Below are 20,550 nucleotides of genomic sequence, written 5' to 3'. Positions count from 1 at the left end.
AATTATCATTCTTTTGTGTCCCAGGACCCCAAACAAAGTGTTTAGTGAAAACAGTGCGCGAGGAGAAACTGAACAATTCCAAAAGGAGACTGAGAAAGAAAATCATTTACCTCCAAGCAAAGAAAATATAGAGAAATTCATTTAACTAAGGAAGTAAAATGACCAGTATATGAAAATCTGTAAAATGGTAGCAAAAAAGTTAAAACAAATGCAGATCCCATGACTGTAGATTGGGAAGCTAAATATTGTTAAGATGTCAACACTATTTCAAAGCACTCTACAGATTTAATTCAATTTCCACAAAAATGGAGAAATATTTTATTTGCAGAAAAGAAAGACACCTACTCTAAAGTTCATATGGAATTTGAAGAGCCCCTGAAAGGTCAAACTCTCCCTCAAAGGAATAAATGCTTAGTTGGGTCAATGATGTGTGTAATTGAGAACATGAGCATTTGATTAGATGTCTATAGAAGTTAGACTCCTGGATTGTGGTGAGCATGGTAGACTTATATGAGACACAGAATATGATCTAATTTTAGGGTTTACAGGACTTGGGTCCAAGTTGGGGATACATGAGGAATCTCACAATAGAAAGTTGCATGAGCCAAGTGAAATTGTGTATTCTAAGGACTATGAGTGAGTTAATTTAAACTGGGCAGTGAGTGAGGAACAGAGGAGCTAAGATTGGGCAGTGAGCAGGAAATTGTAGTAGCTGAAGACAGTGAGAGCATCTTGGAGAACCAGCCCATTGGTTATAATTGCCACATTGGGGCCCAGAGGTCTCAAAGGCCACAGGTGATAAATAATTCAATTGCCACTGCTATTATAGAATCACAGGCAATGTCCGGAGGGGAAAGGGTGGCTTAATAATATACCAGGTCCTTCATAGTCTTAGTTAGGGTAAGTGAGCCAGAGAGTACGGTGGAGGGCAGTTACTTCTTCTTAGCGATGTGCCTGGCTGGTGAGACTCTTGGGGCTGAGAGTCATAGATAAGCAAGACTTATCTAGGATCAGCTGGGCTTCAAGCCCTCCACACCACAGATGAAGTCAGAACCAAAGAGGAGCAGGTCTCACATGATCTTCCAGAACTGAAGAAGGTAAGCATGAGTTTTTCTTCCCCAGACCTTGAGTGAGTTCAAAGTGGGTGATCTGTGCAGGATTTACAGGGTTTCCTTTCAAAGCTCAATATCTCAGATGCCTGGAACCTAAAATGCAAAGCAAACTGAAGACGTCAGATCCAGGAGACAGAAGGCAGAGCCATGGCCAAAACGACTGAAACTAAATGAAGAACAATTTATTAAGGGGCAGAGGATGGAAGAGAATTCTTCCTAATTTGAGGCAAAGTCCTGTCTGTGTAGAAAGCAGTGTATTCATCCAGACTTTGAATTTCAGACTTTGAATTTCAGTTGAGCAGACCATACTTATTTTATTTTCCCGGTCTTTCCCCCCCCCTGCCCCCCAAGACAGAGTTTTCTGTGTATTGCTGGCTGTCCTGGACCTTGCTCTGTAGACCCACACTGGCCTCAAACTCAGACGTCTTCCTGCCTTTACCTCCCTAGTGATGGGACAAAAGACATGAACTACCACCACCCAGCTTTATTTTCTGGTCATATATTATTAAATATTTCATAAAGCAGTCTTAAAGACCACAATAAATATTCGCAGGAAACTCTAGAGTGAGCGTTGGCGTTGTTATGAAGAAATGATTTGTTATGAAGAAATGAGGCCAAGGGTGATTTAGTGCTTACTCAGCTTTGGTTGAGAGTTAATTCTCCAGAGACCGAGGAGAGGGTTATATATGCAAACCTAACAAGAGAAAACTGGGTTTGTACTGTTACCTATTTAAATTGTCTTTTAATGACACTGTGCTGATCTAACTCCCTCTATCAAGCACCAAGCATTTAGGCACTGACATATCTGATACTGCTGATGCACTACGTCATAGAAACTGGTGAGTATCTACCTTCATCTCTCTGTGCGTTTGTGAGTGCCTCTGTATATGAATGATCTCCAGAAACAAGGAAATATGTTTGCAGTTCTGATAATAAAACCAGAGTTTCCCAAACACTGGGCAGTTTCTGTACCACCAATCTATCTCCAAGCCAGTAATAAAATTATTGGATGGGAGGTCAGATAATGTATCCTTTGTGCTGGCACAGTAAGTTGATGATGTGGTCTTACACTTGAACCTGAAAATTTAATGATGATTCTGAGCAAACGAGAGTGTTCTATAGATGTTGGGGGTCTAATCTCCAGTTGTCATGTGTGTGACATGTGTGATGTGTGTGACATGCGTATTACCTTTGCTTTTCCCACAACCCCCTTCTCATTGTTTTTAAAGCAATTTCCAAGGTGCTGGGTGAGGTCCAAATTCTAGTGTTATGGGAACAAGAAACATCAAATCTACAGGACTGAGAAACCTGGCTAAATCTAGGAACAAAGAGGCAGCAGAGATATGGTTCAAAGAAAGATGATATCATTCTTAATCCAGAGGTTATCTATCTAAAGTAGGGTAGAGTGAGAATGGAAGGCTGGAGTGAAGTTGGCTGGATAACAGAACAGAAAACAAACTCGTGTTTTGGGAGTGCTTAAGGAATACTGTAAACAGCATATGAACCCTTATTCCTCATAGGATGCACTGAATTGCCTTCGGGTACTTGTTCAGGTCAAAGGCTATGGGAACCTTCAACACCAGTTTGGGAGGAGGCTTCATTTTGGTGGGCTTCTCAGACTGGCCTCTACTAGAACTCATCTTCTTTATTTATATTTTGATTTTCTACTCTATAACTCTCTTGGGAAACACAGCCATCATTGCTCTCTCCCGAATGGACCTTCGACTGCACACCCCCATGTACTTCTTTCTGTCTCACCTCTCCTTCCTGGACCTCTGCTTCACCACCAGCACTGTGCCCCAGCTCCTCATCAACCTCCATGGACATGACAGGACCATCAGCTATGGAGGATGTGTGGCCCAGCTGTTCATATTTCTTGCTCTGGGATCCACAGAGAGTGTGCTCCTGGTGGTGATGGCTTTTGACCGCTATGCGGCTGTGTGTCGTCCACTGCACTATACTACCATCATGCACCCCGTTCTCTGCCAGGCATTGGCTATTGCTTCCTGGGTAGGAGGCTTCTTGAACTCTCTGATTCAAACAGGCCTCATGATGACCATGCCACTCTGTGGACATCGACTGAATCACTTCTTCTGTGAGATGCCTGTGTTCCTCAAGTTGGCCTGTGAAGACACAGGAGGAACAGAGGTCAAGATGTTTGTGGCCAGAGTGGTGATTGTTGCAGTGCCTGCCATGCTCATTCTAGGCTCCTATGCACAGATTGCTAGGGCAGTGCTGAAGGTCAAGTCAGTGGCTGCACGCAGAAAGGCTGCTGGGACTTGTGGCTCCCACCTCCTGGTGGTATCTCTGTTCTATGGCTCAGCCACCTATACATACTTACAACCCAAAGACAGCTATTCTGAGAGCAAGGGGAAGTTTGTGGCCCTTTTTTATACTATCGTCACCCCCATGCTCAACCCTCTGATCTATACCCTGAGAAACAAGGATATGAAAGGGGCTCTGTGGAAGGTGCTAGGAAGAGCTGCAGCCACAGGGTAGGAGGAAAATGCTGATGAGTAAAACATCTTATATACTGAAGTCCAGAGGGTTTTTCATTGGAAGAGGGGAATTGGGTGTCAAAAAAACTACAATTAGTTATGTACATGCATGAAGCTGTCCATACTCACAAAAATAAAAGACAAGACAGCAAACCAAACCAAACCAAACAACAAAACCAATCCTAGGATGGCAAGATGCTTAGAGGATAAAGGCACTTGTGGCCAACCCTGAGGATCTGAGTTTGATGCCTGTATTCCACATTGTAGTAGGACACAATCAAGTCCTCCACACACAAGTGTGTGTGTGTAAAGCAAATAAATCACAAAACTTGAAACAAAATAAAACATTCCCCAGCAGCCATAGGGTTTTAATGCCTTCCTTGTTTGGGAGCTGGAGTAAGGATCTTCTCCCTGGGTTACTGTCTGTCCTTGCTGCTCAGCAAAGATAAATGCAGATGCAGACACAACTTTGCACAGGAGCCTGGGAGAGGTGGATTGTGAGCACCTGTGAAAGTGGGCTGAGTTCTTGGCAAGTCTGATTGTCACAGTATTTTAAATTTTGAATGGCAACACTCAAAGTCAGATCCCCATACATTCAGATACTATACTTTGATCAAATCCAAACCCAGTTCCTTCTTTCTATTTCTTTCCTGTTGCTCAAAACCACTTTGCTCTCACAACTTCCTGCCCTTTTATAGACTTTATGACCCACTGGATCTGTGTAGGGTTACCTGCATGTGCATGGGTGTGGAGCATCAGCTCCAAGTGGGACCTTAATATCACCCCACTTTTTAAATATATCATGACCCGGTCTGAAGTCAGCCATAACTTATGCCCTGTTTTTAAGGCCTCTTACATTAGTGCTTTCCATTCTTTTGCAAGCAGAGCTGCCCCATGTAATGTGTGAATTTGAGACATGGGTTAGTCTTCCCTCTTGGAGAAGAAGGCAGAGTCATTTCTGCTGCAGTCAAGCAACAAAGCTCTCCCAGCAGAGCTATGAGCATCTGCCTTAACAACTGGCTAGATTCCTTCCCTGTTAGTGATGTGAACAGGATAAATGAGTATACAAATGTCTAAGAACTCAACAACTAATATACACCCAGTTGCAAGATTAGTAGCCTAAAGGAAAAATTCAAAAATTTGATATCTTATATATGTCCAGATGCAAACATCAATATAGAAAAACTATTTGTAAGAAAATTAACCATAAAAAGGGAAAGGCTACTACTTATCATTTGACCAGGTATCTCAAAGTTGATTTGGGGTTCCATCTCACTCCTCTTCATCTGTTTAATTCAACTACCAGAATTCCATGAAATTGCTTACTTCCATGCATTGAAATGGTGGTTTTATGTGTAAAAGTGCAGGCATCTTTGTTAATAAACTTTTGTAAATGTAATTGTGTGTGAACTGAATCCTGTTTCATCATAATGAGTTTGCATCAGTTTTGTTTGTGTTTGGAACTTATTTTGCATCCTTATCGCTAAACATTATTCAGCATCATGATTTTGTCATATTTATATTTTGTGTAATTCTTTTATCAATGAAAAAATACAGTTCTCACCTTGAAAAGTGTTTTGTGACTTTTTTGGCAGAAGTGATCTTAGGTTACACTTGTAACCTAAGATGGAGCAACAAATCAAAGAAGTTGTTTTACCTAACTCTACCTTAGCAAACTGGGGATTTGATTTTGGGTTACTTACAGTAGTGGCGATGACTCAAGGATTACCAAAAAGCCAACCCAGGTATAGGTGGTGTCTCAGGAAAGCCACAGTCCTGGGCCACTCTGCATTACTTACAGGCACGTCAGCCAGTCAGACAGAATCTCTTCTCTGAAGTAGTTGTTTCTGCTTGTGTAAACTTGAGGAAGGCCCTTGGGATTCTTGTTAGTTTCAGGAACTTCTTGAGACTTGTGAGTTTTGTTTACTTTCTGAGCCTTAAGAAACCTTCCTCTATTTTCAAAGAGGGAACTTTTCAATACAGAGGAAATAACTACAAGAAGACTCCACCTCATCTCTTGGTGCTTACATTCTTACTGTACCCTCATCTCCAAAGGACTATGAACCTTGAAGGGGGTGATATGGCTGTTTGATAGTTTTCTCCATCTGTGACTTAGTTTTGTTCCACCATGCCATAGTCATAGTCATATCGTTTCAGAAGCTTGGGCATTTATGAATTTGCTTTTGTTTCTTGTCAAAAAAGAAGTGTCCTTCCACAAACAATTGAAGCTAATAGTAACAGTGGTTCATAAGTACACACACACACACACACACTTAGAATGTAATTTGACACAATATATTACTTAAGAAAATAATAGCAGTAGCTTCTCCACTGAAACCTCTGACCTCCTTTGTCTGGCTTATAGTACATTTGAGGGTTGTGCTGTGAGGTGACTCCTGATTCAACCGTAAAACAGCTCGCCCATCACAGTTGTGCCATTATTGCACCCATGAGCACAGCTTGCCTAGCATTTTGGTAATATGGCACATGGGCTCCATAGCTGAGTGGAACTGTTGGTGAGAATTCTTCTCCCGAAGTTTATGTGGTGCCTTCAGCATTACAAAAGGCAACTAACAGGCGGGGAGCTACCAGTTTAGTCCTAGTTTCATTTTTCAATGTCTGACAGTCAAAGGCATTGATGTTTTCAGCAATGAAGACTTACTGCCTATTTCTAGCATCCACCAACAACATTAGTGATAGGATTGCAGTCTATGATGTTTCAAGGACCTTCCCAGGTCCAAAGTCCTAGAGAAGCAGCTTAGTTTTCTTATTGGAATTTTTACCCCCAAACCTTAAGACTTCTGTGAGTGTATTTTTTCAGTCACCTGTAGTGATTTTGTTTAGTTTTTTTACATGATATCAGTAGACTTCTTACAGATGCTTTTACTAATCGGTGAGATGCTCAAGAGTTTGGCAATATGCAATAAACCCCCTTTACAGGGAGTGGACACCTCACCATTTAAAGTGAGTGCCAGTTAGTGTTGAACATCCAGTGAGATATGAAAAAGGAAATGATAGCAAAGTGCATTACAGTACAAACAGATTTGGGGAGATAGCAGCATGGGTCAAAGACACCACCTGATCAACTGTCCTCTTCTTGGGGTACCTGGTTGACAGAAATTCTGTGTATTGCATTTTCCAGGTGCTCTTGGCTGGGCCAGCTTGTGATGTTCATGCCCAAGGGCATTATTCTGACCTGCCATGCCTGCTTCTAGAGGTAGACCCTCAGACCTGACAGACTAAAGCTAAAACTGTGGCCGTTAAATCCCATTGGCTGCTGAAAGGGCCCTAGGCTGGGCAAACAATCTGTGACCATTATTTCTCTTAGTCTACATGCTCTGAGGATGTCTGTGCACCTTAGGACAGGCTTAGTATTTCTCCTGTGAACAGCTGTCAGGATTTAAATTCTTCCAGAATCTCACTACACAGCACTAGGCTATCTGTCAGCTTCTCCCCCTAGGCAGACCATTTGACATACAATAATAAAAAATTAATTAATTCTTTAATTTTAGCTTTGTTGTGGACAAAACCAGGGTATAAAATAAGAACTACTAATGTATGAATTAGAATTTTTACAAGAGCAATACAGTACATCAGACTTTAAATGAGAGAAAATGTTTAGTTGGAAAGACAATCCCCATGCATGGGAACAAACTTAGATGAAACTTCCGTGATAAGAAGATATTCAGATTATGGTGAACATGGTTGGGTTATGTGAGACCTGGTATATGGTCTGATGGAAAGGCTTTGGTCAAAGTTGGGAAAGTACGAGGATTATGATAACATGGACTTTCACAAGCCATATAAAAAGGTGTGGTTTGAGGAGCTGCATGGGTCACTTCTTTGAATTGGGCAGTGTATGGGAATAGAAAGAGCTGAGGAGAACAGATATGGAAGCAGTCAGTTAATTATAATATGCTTACGATCCCCAGAGGTCTCCAAGGCCAGACTTGAGTAAACAATCATGTTTCCACATCGATTAGAGAGGCCAGACAGTGTCCCAGGGGCAAGCATAGTACAGTCTTCCCTAAGGTCAGACTGGATGATATACCAGCTCCTGCCTAGGATGAATTGATTATGGTGATGAGCAAGAGAACAGTACAGGCTTTCCTCTGCCCCTTAGTAATGGGCCTCAGCAGGTGAGCCTGCTACAGGCTGTGGCCTCAAATAAGCATGATTTCTCCAGGAACATAGCTGAGATTCAGCTTTCAGTACCACAGACAGATGCAGATGGAACCAAAGAGAAACACGTCTTTCTCACATACTTCTAGATGACACCAGTGTAGCCTGGGTTTCATATGATCCAGAAGCCAGCAGGACTGAGGGAATTCAACACAATTGTTTTCTTTCCATGGCGGTGGTGAGTGCTGACTGGGTAAGATACTCTGCATTCATGGTCCCTTCTGGAAGTCAATTTCGTTGATGCCTAAGATCTAAGATGCAAAGCCAATTGTAGACACCAGAAGCAGATGACAGAGACTGAGCCATGGTCTGAGATGATCAGAGTAAATGAAGAGCTGTTTATTAGAGTGGCAGAGGATGGGAGAGCTTTCTTACTTGGAAGTAGGGTTCTGTGTTTGAAGTCAGAGCCATTTGTTCAGACTTTGAATTGTGATTAAGGTGACTAGACTTATCTTCTTCTCTCTTTATACTACAAAATGGTATGTTATTACATATTTCACAAAGGAGTCTTGAATATTACTCTAAATGCTTATGGGATAGAGTGAATGTGGTATGATTTCTCTTCAGTGTGTGATGCTATAGGCAAGAGAGAATGATGGTGTGTGTAAGAATTGCAGACTGACGAGGCCAAGGATGAGTTAGTGCCTACTCAGCTTTGATTGAGAGTTAGTTATCCAGAGACTGAGAGAGTTGCATACTCAGGTGTAGCAAGAGAAAGAAAACTGAGTGTCAAGGATGGATGTGTCAGTAATGAAGGTGCTTAGTAGGGAATTTGTTGAACCTTTTCTTGTCTTCAGATGTGGGGTTTGGGGAGTTTTTGTTGTTGTTTTGTTATGTTGTTTTTGTTGTTGTTTGGTTGGTTTTTGCTCAAAGGTAGTCCAATACAGTCAGTCAAGATCATTAACTCTGTGTATTGGTTGAAGGAGGTATAATTTATCATTTCTGATATCAAAGACTTTAGTATTGAGAGTGGAGGTCAGTGGTAAATGCTTTGTTGAGCATATGGGAGCCTTGGGATTGATTCCAAGCACTGCAAACTAGTTTAGTATTTACAGAAGCCAGTGAACAGACATGCATCCACATGTCCATCTACATACTGGGAGATGAACTCAGGCTCCTGGTAATCCCAGACAAGGGCATTTGTAATACCAAACATTCAAATGTCCTTTCTTTTTGGTTCTTAAGGAGACTAACAGTAACACTTCCATTTAAAAAGATAATTTAAATGTAAAAGAAAACGTGCACTTTAAGACTGCTATTCTTTGTATTTCTCAAGTTTTCTGGATATTTACCCACTGTTTGACCTTTATCACATTTCAGGCCATGGCCTTTATTCTGCCCTGTGGAAAAGAACAAAAAAGTTTGCAATCTGTACTCTTTGAAAAATATTCTAACTTGTATAAAAGCCGGCACACACCCATTAGTAAGCATCCTGTTTTATTTTGTTTTGTTTTGTTTTGTTTTAATCTCAAATGTTCAATGAAAGCACTCATTTCTCATCCAGGATGTCTTTAGATGACTTGTTAGTATAGTCCTTGGAGTGGCACAGAAGCATTGGATAGAATACTTTTTTAAAAAAAGAAAATATTGATAATCTTAGATAGCTACTCAGGGCCTGCCAGGAGCAGGTTATATCAGCCTGACACTGTGTTCTCCCTTTGCTGCAGTGAGACTTGGGTCATTTTGAAGCTCCTATCTCTATTGGAGAATTGTGGGGTCCAGTATTGTTTACTTAGCACAGTTGTCTTCTTCAGGTCCTGGAGGATGGTCCTTTGGAAGGAGCCTGGAGATTATTGTATGATCCTGTCATGAGGACTGTCTCTCCTCCTCAGCTGTGTGGAGTAGGGCTATTTATATAAAGCCTAGTGCAGTGCATTTGCCCACTCACTTTTGTCTAGAGTTGGGTCTACTCTGAGGCTCACACTCCTGGCTTGTGAGATATAGCTTTTACTGTGTGGAATTTACCAGAAGCCCAATGCTGAACACAGATGGAGTAGTGGGCAGCCATTCCAGAAAAGAGACAGATTCAAGAGAATTGTTTATGCTGAGGTCTTCTTTCTGTGATTGGTACAAGTGGATGTGAACAATTCTAACCAGGATCTCAGGTAAGTATAGAGTAACAATATGAGGCATTAGTAACATGCCCTCCATGCAGTGGATGGTGCTGAAGCTGTGAGAGTTTGTGAAATGCAGGAAGGGAAAGGTCACCTGTGGAGAACACAGAGTGTCCTTGACATCATTCTTATGAGAGATATAAGAGGACACTTCAGCTGATCTCAGACATATACAACTGAAGACCATCCATTCTCAGCAGGGGCCTGGGGTCTAAGAAGTACAGGGAAACATCCAATAATAATAATAATAATAAAAACCTACTGGGTGTCCAACATTTCAAAACAGACTTACAAGTGGCAGTATACAGACCAAGCATTATATTTAGGAATATATTCTACATAAATGTATATTTGCATGCAACAACAATTAATGAAAAAACAAACAAACAAAAAAACGAAGCCATGAGTTTTAAAGAGAGCAAAGACGAGTACCTGGGAAGGTTTCAAGGGACAAAAGGGGAGAAGAGATTGAAGTGATTATATTATAATTTCAAAAATACAAGAAATAAAAAATAAAGGCTCCCAACTGGGCATGTAAGCGTCAAGGTTTTGATTGCACAGAGGGAGGCAAAGCAACATGATGTACGCGTGGTGAGAAATCATCTCCTGGAGCATATGGGGCAGTTCCTCCCTTCTTCCCCCCCCACCTGGTTCCTGTTCTCTTTCCTAAGGAAGAGAGCTACAGTGCTTTTCTGTGAACCTCTGAATGCTGGTGCAGGAGAATGTCTGCAGACTTGGGGACCTTTGTGCGGCTTACATGTGACAGTCCTTCTGCATCCTGAAATGATCATTGCAGACACGCTAGACACAGCAGCACTCTCTGGAAGCTCTAGAATGGTGGTGCAGGTATATAATTAAATCAGAAATTGGGTTGGATGGGTCTGTGTGAAGGTGCAGTGCCTTGGGTGGTCTTACAGCAAAGTGTCATCTCAGCTGAGAACAGCAAGCCTGTCTCTAAAGTGTTTCTCAGCACAGTTGGCATTCAGCCCACATTCTTTTTGTGTGTGTCATGGAGGTGATAAAGTCTCTTGTGTGGTGCAGGCTATACTGTGACACTCTACCCACACAAACCAGGTGTCACACATGTCAACCCCAAATGTCTGCTTAATCACCATGTTCCACTGAGAAAAAGTTCTCTCCTGATAGAGAACTGTGATCTCCTCTGGGCGGCATGTAAAGTGTGCTGAACAATGCTGGTGCACACTTAGGTGATGTTAACAAGTACATGAGATCAGAGGTGACTTTGAACAGGGTTATGATTGTGCAAGTTAACACACAGTGCTCTGCATTGATTTACCCTCCCGCTTTCTCTGCTCCTCTCGTTCTCCCTCCCTCCTTTCGATATTATGGCAGAGATAGTCTCTTCTGTTAGACATTGAGACACTTTAAAACCCTATGCATCTTGCACTTTGTACCCTGTGCCCTGCAGCCTCTCCCTGTCACCTCGGCTGCATTTGCAGCAGCCATATTTTATTCTCTTACATTGTCATATTATTCTCTTACATATCATATATACATACAATGGTGTCTATACCAGTGAGGTTATACAAGTTTTCTTTTAATTCTGGCTGCTTATTCCTCTTACACAGTGTCCCTCAGTTGGCTCCATGATGTTTTCCAAGGGCTTTGTCATCATTGAACTGAGCTTTGTGAAGGGTGTTCAATAGTGGTAGCTTTATCTTTGCTGTGTAAATGCATCTCTCCCAGCCCTTCTTACATGAGAGACTCTCCTATGTTCTTTGTGTCCTCCTGCCGCCCTTGGAGCAGCAGTTGGCTGTGTGCATTCAGATTTGTGTCTGGCTCTCTCTTCCCTCCCAGTGCTCTCTGTGTTCTTTACTGTTTTTAAGGTTACTGTTTCTCTGTAATGTACTTGGAAGTGTGGCACATCTGACTTTGTTTATCTCTCTTAGAGTTAATTTGGCTGTTTGGAGTTGTCATCTACATTCTTGTGACCTAGTTAAAAGTTTTGCAACTTCACTATCCTCCATCAGTACAATTACCCAACTGTGATTGAGACAGATAAAATGATCCAAGAGTAGAGTGCTGTTAAGGTTAACAATAAGTCTGGAATTTAAACATGCACACACTTAAAAAAAACTATGTTCTTACTGTAAATGTGTATTTTTGAGATTTTCATAAGTGAGTGATGTACCTATATCATCTCCATCTCTCCTTCACACCAGCTTCTTCCATGCACGCTCCCTCTGCAGTTCGTGACCTCTTATCCTGTAAACAGACTTTTTATGTTTGTTTTTATTTTAAATAGGGAAGATGTTGGATGCCGGGGAAGTTAAAATCCCCAATAGACAGCTGTTAGACCTTCCCTGGTCCATAGCTTTCTTTCTTTTCTTTTTTTAACTTTTTTTTTGTGTTTTTTTAAAGATTTATTTATTTATTATATGTAAGTACACTGTAGCTGTCTTCAGACACTCCAGAAGAGGGCACCAGATCTCGTTAAGGATGGTTGTGAGCCACCATGTGGTTGCTGGGATTTGAACTCTGGACCTTCGGAAGAGCAGTCGGGTGCTCTTACCCACTGAGCCATCTCACCAGCCCTGGTCCCTAGCTTTCTTGAACAGAGAACATCTTCTTCTTGGCTGCTGTCAGAATTTCCTCCTGGCCACTGGTGGTGAAAGCCCAGAGCACTAAGCTTCCAGTCACAGGATCTGTAGTCTTAGGTGAGATTCTTCACCCCCTTTTTATTTTTTCGCACTTCATATTTCCTGATTGTGATTTTCTCTCCTTCTACTCCTCTGAGCTTCTCCCCACCCTCATCCCACCCACCCGCATTTTCTTTCTTATTAGAAAACAGTCTTCTCAAGGATAATAATTGAATATAATACATAATAAGATGAAGCAAAAACTAACACATGAAAATAGGGTAGAAAAACCAAGCAGAAGGAAAAGAGCCCCCCAAAAAGCACATGAAATCGACACAAACACAGAGACCCGCTCATTTACACACTTGGGAATCCCTTAAAAACACTAACCTGGAATCCAGAATATCTATCTATCTATCTATCTATCTATCTATCTATCTATCTATCTATCTATCTATCTACTTATCTATCTGCAAAGGACCTGTCTGGTAAAAAGCTAGAAAAAAATATGTGTTCATCCAATAAAATAAAAATAAAAAATAAGATTTAAAAATGCCCTGACAAGACACTGTGAGGCAGGGAACCTTCTAATATGCTGTTGAGTTCATTTCCTGTCAGCCATCTACTGCTGGGCACAGAGCCTACACTTAATAGTTTGTTTCCCTAGTGAGACTCCCTTGGCGAAAACTAAATTCTCATTTGCAGGTGGCTACCAGTTAAGGATAGCTTCAAGGGTGCCCCCCAATCCCGAAACCTATAAGGCTGGCTTCCAAAGCCTAAAGTCTCTAGTTTTTTTTAGGGTTTGGGAGTTATAAGCTTCTGGGTCTGCCAGTTTAAATCCTGGCTCCTCATGAGTGTTGCCAGTCCTGGGTAGAGCATGTAGCTAGCTACCACCAAGTATTAAAAATTAAGCTTCATGCCTCCTGCTTTAAAATTATCCCAATGATTTTCATTCATTAAAATAATCATCACTGATATAAAGCTCTGAGTTTTACCGTATTGGATCATTGTTCATTTGTTTATCGTATTGAAATTATAGCACTAAGCTTTGCTGGTTGAAAATGTATTAGTCAGGGTCTGAAGAGATGGCTCAGTGGTTAGGAGCACTTGTAGTTTTTCCAGAGGACCTGGGTTCAGATTGCCAGCTTCTGGGTGTGAATCGCCTGTAATACTGTTCCTAGGAAATTCAGTGTCATCTTCTGGACCCTGTGAGCAGCAGGCATATACAGGGTTGCCATACACAGACGCAGACAAAGCACTCAATCACACAAAATTAAAAAAAAAAGAAAATGTGTTTTTCATTTCTACATGCCATGATATAAAGTCATTGTTTAGAAGAATCGAGTAGGAGTGAATAAAAACCCAGTGCTAATAGATAAGGAACAGTGCAGATTGCTGAGACATCCATATACATCAGACATGGTGCCAGGGTTACAAATGCACACACACATTCATTTGTACACCCATCCATCCATCCATCCTTCCATCCATCCAGGCAATCAGTAATTTTCTTGGATAGTTATTTTCCAGCTACTGCAGTGAGTGGTAGACATACAATCCTGAGTGAGTTATGCAGTCTCATTTGCATGAGTTAACAGTTAGTGTTGAAGGTAGAACAGCATAACAGTGAGAATAAACAAATTTGGTAATATACATGATATGTTATTTCATGTAGCCACAACTACAATTGCTTGGATCAAGTTATTACTACCATATTTTTTACAGGTAATAAGCCGAGGCTCACAGAAGCATATATTTCAGAGCAGGAGGCACAGCTGGCCCCTGATAGAGTTGATCTGTGGGGACATGATACTGAGCCAAAGGCTTTGAGTTCAGCATTGACCACTGATGACATTATTCTGGTTTGTTAAACTTGACAGAAAAAGGAACTAGTTAAGTATTCAAATATGTTTCATACTAATCATAGGCTAGACTTTGGAATCTCATCTTTGCTTTCTTTCTCTTTGGCATGCTTTCATATAATCTCATTCATATTTTATAAGAAGTAGCCACCTTTGAGATTTTATGCCTATCATACTTCCATTGTTTACCAGTGCATTAGCAGTTAATCTGCAGGCTTAGAGGAAACTAATTTTTTAAAAATAATATTTATTATTATAAATAAGTACCCTGTTTCTGTCTTTAGACACACCAGAAGAGGGTGTCAGATCTCATTACGGATGAGTTGTGAGCCACCATGTGGTTGCTGGGAATTGAACTCAGGACCTTTGGAAGAGCAGTCAGTGTTCTTACACGCTGAGCCATCTCTCCAGCGGAAACTCATTTTTATGAGATAAAAATGTAAAAGCACATTTCAATAGCATGGTTGAAGTTAATAGCCCTCATTAACGTAAATGAAGGTAGTGCTCATTTGTCACCCTCAGTACCAAAAGGACAGTAACAATGTTTAGTCATTATTATTTTTTGTGATAAACATTGATATTTATTTTTATGTTTGGCCTGTCCTATACTACACAGGAACTCCTAGAGGGACAGACACATGCAGCATGGATGTCAGCAAGTGAGCAGAAGGAGCTAGCAAGATATAGTTTAAAGAGGGTTTAGATAGAGAGGAGAAAACGCTCTTTCTGTGGAGTTGAATGGCAGACATTTTTAGTGGAAGAACCAGGTCGAGCAGGGGCAGTCTTCTTACTCATCACAATGAACTCATTTCTTGCTTTTTTTTTTTACCCCCTCCCAAAGAAATGAAACTTCTCAGTGTTCTGTGGCAGATGGCAGCGGCTGTGAGTGGGACTCCAGGATGGGTGTACGGACAATATCCATGGTGCAGAAGGAGGCCGAGGAGGACTCAGAGGTTAATATTCTGATTACCATCTGCCTGAGCCTGGATTCAGATCTGTAACAAGCTAACAAATAGATCAAACTAAGGAACAAAAGCAAGACTGAATAGCAGCCAGTCTAAAGTCTTGGAACAAATAGCTGAGTTATAGTTCAAAGAACAGTGACATAATTCCTACCAGAGATCTTCAGTCTATAGAAGAGAAGATAGGAATAAAATACTGGATAAAACAAAATTGAATAATGAAATCGATTATTTAGGATTATGTGAAGAAGGCTATGAACAATGTCTTAATGCATTTCCTTCTTCAGATGCATTGAATTGTCTTGACTACTGTGTCAGTAAAAGGCTATGGGAAGCTTTAACACCAGTTTAGGTAAAAGCTTCATTTTGGTGGGCTTCTCAGACTGGCCTCTACTAGAACTCATCTTCTTTATTTATATTTTGATTTTCTACTCCCTAACTCTCTTTGGCAACACTGCCATCATCGCTCTCTCCCGAATGGACCTTCGACTGCACACCCCCATGTACTACTTCCTTTCTCACCTCTCCTTCCTGGACCTCTGCTTCACCACCAGCACTGTGCCCCAGCTTCTCATAAATCTCCATGGACATGACAGGACCATCAGCTATGGAGGGTGTGTGGCCCAGCTGTTCATATCTCTTGCTCTGGGATCCACAGAGAGTGTGCTCCTGGTGGTGATGGCTTTTGACCGCTATGCGGCTGTGTGTCGTCCACTGCACTATACTACCATCATGCACCCCGTTCTCTGCCAGGCATTGGCTATTGCTTCCTGGGTAGGAGGCTTCTTGAACTCTTTGATTCAAACAGGCCTCATGATGGCCATGCCACTCTGTGGACATCGACTGAATCACTTCTTCTGTGAGATGCCTGTGTTCCTCAAGTTGGCCTGCCAGGACACAGGAGGAACAGAGGCCAAGATGTTTGTGGCCAGAGTGGTGATTGTTGCAGTGCCTGCCATGTTCATTCTAGGCTCCTATGCACAGATTGCTAGGGCAGTGCTGAAAGTCAAGTCAGTGGCTGCACGCAGAAAGGCTGCTGGGACTTGTGGCTCCCACCTCCTGGTGGTATCTCTGTTCTATGGTTCAGCTACCTACACATACTTACAACCCAAGGACAGCTATTCTGAGAGCAAGGGGAAGTTTGTGGCCCTTTTTTATACTATCATCACCCCCATGCTCAACCCTCTGATCTATACCCTGAGGAACAAGGATATGAAAGGAGCTCTGTGGAAGGTACTAGGAAGAGCTACAGCCACAGGGTAAGAGGGAAATGCTGATCAGTAAAAACATTTCATATTCTGAGTAGTTCCATGGGACTGGGGAAATGAGTATCAAAACAAGTACAATTAGTTATATACATGCACGAATCTGTCCATGCACACAAAAATAGAAGACCAAACAGCAATCCAAAACAAAACAAACAACAAAACCAGACCTAGGTTGGCAAAATGCTCAGAGGATTAAGGCACTTGTGGCCAACCCTGAGGATCTAAGTTTGATGCCTGAATTCCACATCGTAGAAGGAAACAATCAAGTCCTCCACACACAAGTATATGTGTGTGTGTGTTTGTGTGTGTAATACAAATAAATCACAAAACTTGAAACAAAACAAAACATTCCCCAGCAGCCATAGGGTTTTAATGCCTTCCTTGTTTGGGAGCTGGAGTGAGGATCTTCTCCCTGGGTTACTGTCTGTCCTTGCTGCTCAGCAAAGATAAATGCAGATGCAGATACAACTTTGCACAGAAGGAGCCTAGGAGAGGTGGATTGTGAGCACCTGTGAAAATGGGCTGAGTTCTTGACAAGTCTGGTTGTCAGAGGGTTTTAAATTTTGAATGGCAACACTCAAAGTCAGATCCCCATGTTGTTTCCTACAGTGGACACTGTGACCCAAGGCAGAGGGCTTGAGTTCAATCTGATTATCTTTCTTTTTGTGTTTTCAATTTTAATTTAATATTCATACATTCAGATACTATAGTTTGATCACATACAACCCCCATTCCTTCTTCCTATTTCTCTACTGTTGCTCAAGATCACGCTGCAGCCACACCTTTATGCACTTTTAAAAAGCTTACATCCCCTGGGTATATGTAGGGTTACCTGCATGTGCTTGGGTGTGGAGCCTCAGCTCCATGTGGAATATCACCCCACTTTCTAATATATCCTCACCCTGTGTAACATCAGTCATAACTTAAGCCCTGTTTTCTAGGCCTCTTACTTTAGTGCTTTCATTTGCATGGAAGAAAGAAGCAGATCATGAGTGGAGCTGCCCCGTGTACTATGTGAATATGAATCATGGGTTAATTTTCCATCTTAGAGAAGAAGGCAGAATCATTTCTGCTGCAATCAAGCCACAAAGCTCTCCCAGCAGAACTATGAGGGTCTGGCTTAACAACTGGCTAGATTCCTTCCCTGTCAGTGAGGCCTTGAAATGGGGAAAATGAGTTTACACCATTCCAAGAACTCAACAACTAATATACATCCAGATGCAAGATTAGTAGACTAAAGAAAAATTCAAAAATTTGATATTTTACATATGTCCAGATGCAAATATTAATATAGAAAAACTATATTTGTAAGAAAGTTAACCATAAAAAGGGAAAGGCTACTACTTATCATTTGACCAAAGTTGATTTGGGGTTCCATCTCACTCCTCATCATCTGTTTAATTCAACTACCAGAATCCCATGAAATTGCTTACTTCCATGCATTGAAATTGTGGTTTTATGTGTAAAAGTGCAGGCACCTTTGTTAATAAACTTTTGTAAATGTAAAAAATTTTGTGTGAACTGAATCCTGTTTCATCATAATGAGTTTGCATCAATTTTGTTTGTGTTTGGAACTTATTTTGCATACCTTATCATTATCATTACTCAGCATCATAATTTTTGATTTAATTATATTTTGTATAATTTGTTTATCAATGAAAAAATACAGTTCTTACCCTGAAAGTTCTTCTTGTTTCCTTTCCTGGGCAGATATGAGAAAACACTTATAACCTAAAAGCAACAAATCAAAGAAGTTGTTTTACCTAACTCTACCTTAGCAAATCAGGGACTTGATTTTGAGTCACGGGGGTGGGGATGACTCAAAGGCAGCTGCATCACCAGAGTATAGGTGGTGTCTCAGGAAAGCCACAGTTTTGGGCCACTCTGCATTACTGGCAGGTATCTCAACCAGCCAGCCAGAAGTAGTTGTTTCTGCTTGTGTAAACTTCAGGAAGGCCCTTGGGATTCTTGTAAGTTTCAGAAACTTCTTGAGACTTGTGAGTTTTGTTTACTTTCTGAGTCTTAAGGAACCTTCCTCTATGGTCAAAGAGGGAATTTTCAATATGGGAGAAACAGCTTGAAGAAGACCTTACCTCTTCTTTTGGTGCTTACATTCTTACTGTTTCCTTGTCTCCAAAGGACTATGAAACTCGAAGGGGGTGATATGGCTGTTTGATAGTTTTCTCCATCTGTGACTTCGTATTGTTTCACCATGCCACAGTCATAGTCATATGATTTCAGAAGTGTGGACATTTATGAATCTGCTTTGTATTTTTTGTCCAAAGAGAATTCTCACTCCCTGAACAATTGAAGCTAATAGTAGTGTGTCAATAAGTACACACACAAACACAAACACACACACACACACACACACAGACACACACACCACACACATTGTGAGAAGGTAATTTGATACTCACATTATATTATTTAAGAAAATGATAGCAGCAGCTTCTCTCTCTGTCTCTTTTTTCTTTCTTTCTTTTTTAATATTTTTTTATTACGTATTTTCCTCAATTACATTTCCAATGCTATCCCAAAAGTCCCCCATACCCTCCCCCCAACTTCCCTATCCACCCATTCCCATTTTTTGGCCCTGGCGTTCCCCTGTACTAGGGCATATAGAGTTTGCGTGTCCAATGGACCTCTCTTTCCAGTGATGGCTGACTAGGCCGTCTTTTGATACATATGCAGCTAGAGTCAAGAGCTCCGGGGTACTGGTTAGTTCATAATGTTGTTGCACCTACAGGGTTGCAGATCTCTTTAGCTCCTTGGATACTTTCTCTAGCTCCGCCATTGGGGGCCTTGTGATCCATCCAATAGCTGACTGTCAGCATCCACTTATGTGTTTGCTAGGCCCTGGCCTAGTCTCACAAGAGACTACTGTATCAGGGTCCTTTCAGCAAACACTTGCTAGTGTATGCAATGGTGTCATCTTTTGGAGGCTAATTTGGATGGATCCCTGGATATGGCAGTCTCTAGATGGTTCATCCTTTTGTCTCAGCTCAAACTTTGTCTCTGTAACTCCTTCCATGGGTGATTGTTTCCAATTCTAAGAAGGGGCAAAGTGTCCACACTTTGGTCTTCGTTCTTCTTCAGTTTCATGTGTTTTGCAAATTGTATCTTATATCTCGCTATACTAAGTTTCTGGGCTAATATCCACTTATAAGTGAGTACATATTATTTGAGTTCTTTTGTGATTGTGTTACCTCACTCAGGATGATGCCCTCCAGGTCCAACCATTTGCCTAGGAATTTCATAAATTCATTCTTTTTAATAGCTGAGTAGTACTCTATTGTGTAAATGTACCATATTTTTTGTATCCATTCCTCTGTTGAGGGGCATCTGGGTTCTTTCCAGCTTCTGGCTATTATAAATAAGGCTACTATGAACATAGTGGAGCATGTGTCCTTCTTACCAGTTGGGACATCTTCTGGATATATGCCCAAGAGAGGTATTGCGGGATCCTCCGGTAGTACTATGTCCAATTTTCTGAGGAACCGCAAGACTGATTTCCAGAGTGGTTGTAATCCTACAAGCTTGCAATCCCACCATCAATGGAGGAGTGTTCCTGTTTCTCCACATCCTCGCCAGCATCTACTGTCACCTGAATTTTTGATCTTAGCCATTCTGACTGGTGTGAGATGGAATCTCTGGGTTGTTTTGATTTGCATTTCTCTGATGATTAAGGATGTTGAACATTTTTTCAGGTGCTTCTCAGCCATTCGGTATTCCTCAGGTGAGAATTCTTTGTTTAGATCTGAGCCCCATTTTTTAATGGGGTTATTTGATTTCCTGGAGTCCACCCTCTTGAGTTCTTTTTATATATTGGATATTAGTCCCCTATCTGATTTAAGATAGGTAAAGATCCTTTCCCAATCTGTTGGTAGACTTTTTGTATTATTTACAGTGTCTTTTGCCTTACAGTAGCTTTGCAGTTTCATGAGGTTCC

At 41.3% G+C, this 20,550-nt stretch overlaps 2 protein-coding genes across 2 annotated transcripts; both read left to right on the top strand.

Moving 5' to 3' along the window:
* The first annotated feature begins 5 nt into the window (after positions 1 to 5).
* On the top strand, positions 6 to 5,157 carry LOC110305354 (olfactory receptor 2Y1B-like). Its single transcript, XM_029483142.2, has one exon. The coding sequence runs from the start codon at positions 2,676 to 2,678 to the stop codon at positions 3,609 to 3,611; it is 936 nt and encodes a 311-aa protein (XP_029339002.1). The 5' UTR covers positions 6 to 2,675; the 3' UTR covers positions 3,612 to 5,157.
* A 10,468-nt stretch (positions 5,158 to 15,625) lies between these two features.
* On the top strand, positions 15,626 to 16,593 carry LOC110305485 (olfactory receptor 2Y1B-like). Its single transcript, XM_021177481.2, has one exon. The coding sequence runs from the start codon at positions 15,658 to 15,660 to the stop codon at positions 16,591 to 16,593; it is 936 nt and encodes a 311-aa protein (XP_021033140.1). The 5' UTR covers positions 15,626 to 15,657.
* The last annotated feature ends 3,957 nt before the right edge of the window (positions 16,594 to 20,550 follow it).

Source organism: Mus caroli, unplaced genomic scaffold, assembly GCF_978045245.1.
Source record: "Mus caroli unplaced genomic scaffold, Mus_caroli_1 scaffold_13, whole genome shotgun sequence".
Lineage (NCBI taxonomy): Eukaryota > Metazoa > Chordata > Mammalia > Rodentia > Muridae > Mus > Mus caroli.
This window is presented reverse-complemented; position numbering and strand designations above follow the sequence as displayed.

What these genes read in the sequence shown, in the direction of transcription:
- LOC110305354 (XM_029483142.2), top strand. Translation starts at nt 2,676, where the DNA reads ATGGGAACCTTCAACACCAGTTTGGGAGGAGGCTTCATTTTGGTGGGC.
- LOC110305485 (XM_021177481.2), top strand. Translation starts at nt 15,658, where the DNA reads ATGGGAAGCTTTAACACCAGTTTAGGTAAAAGCTTCATTTTGGTGGGC.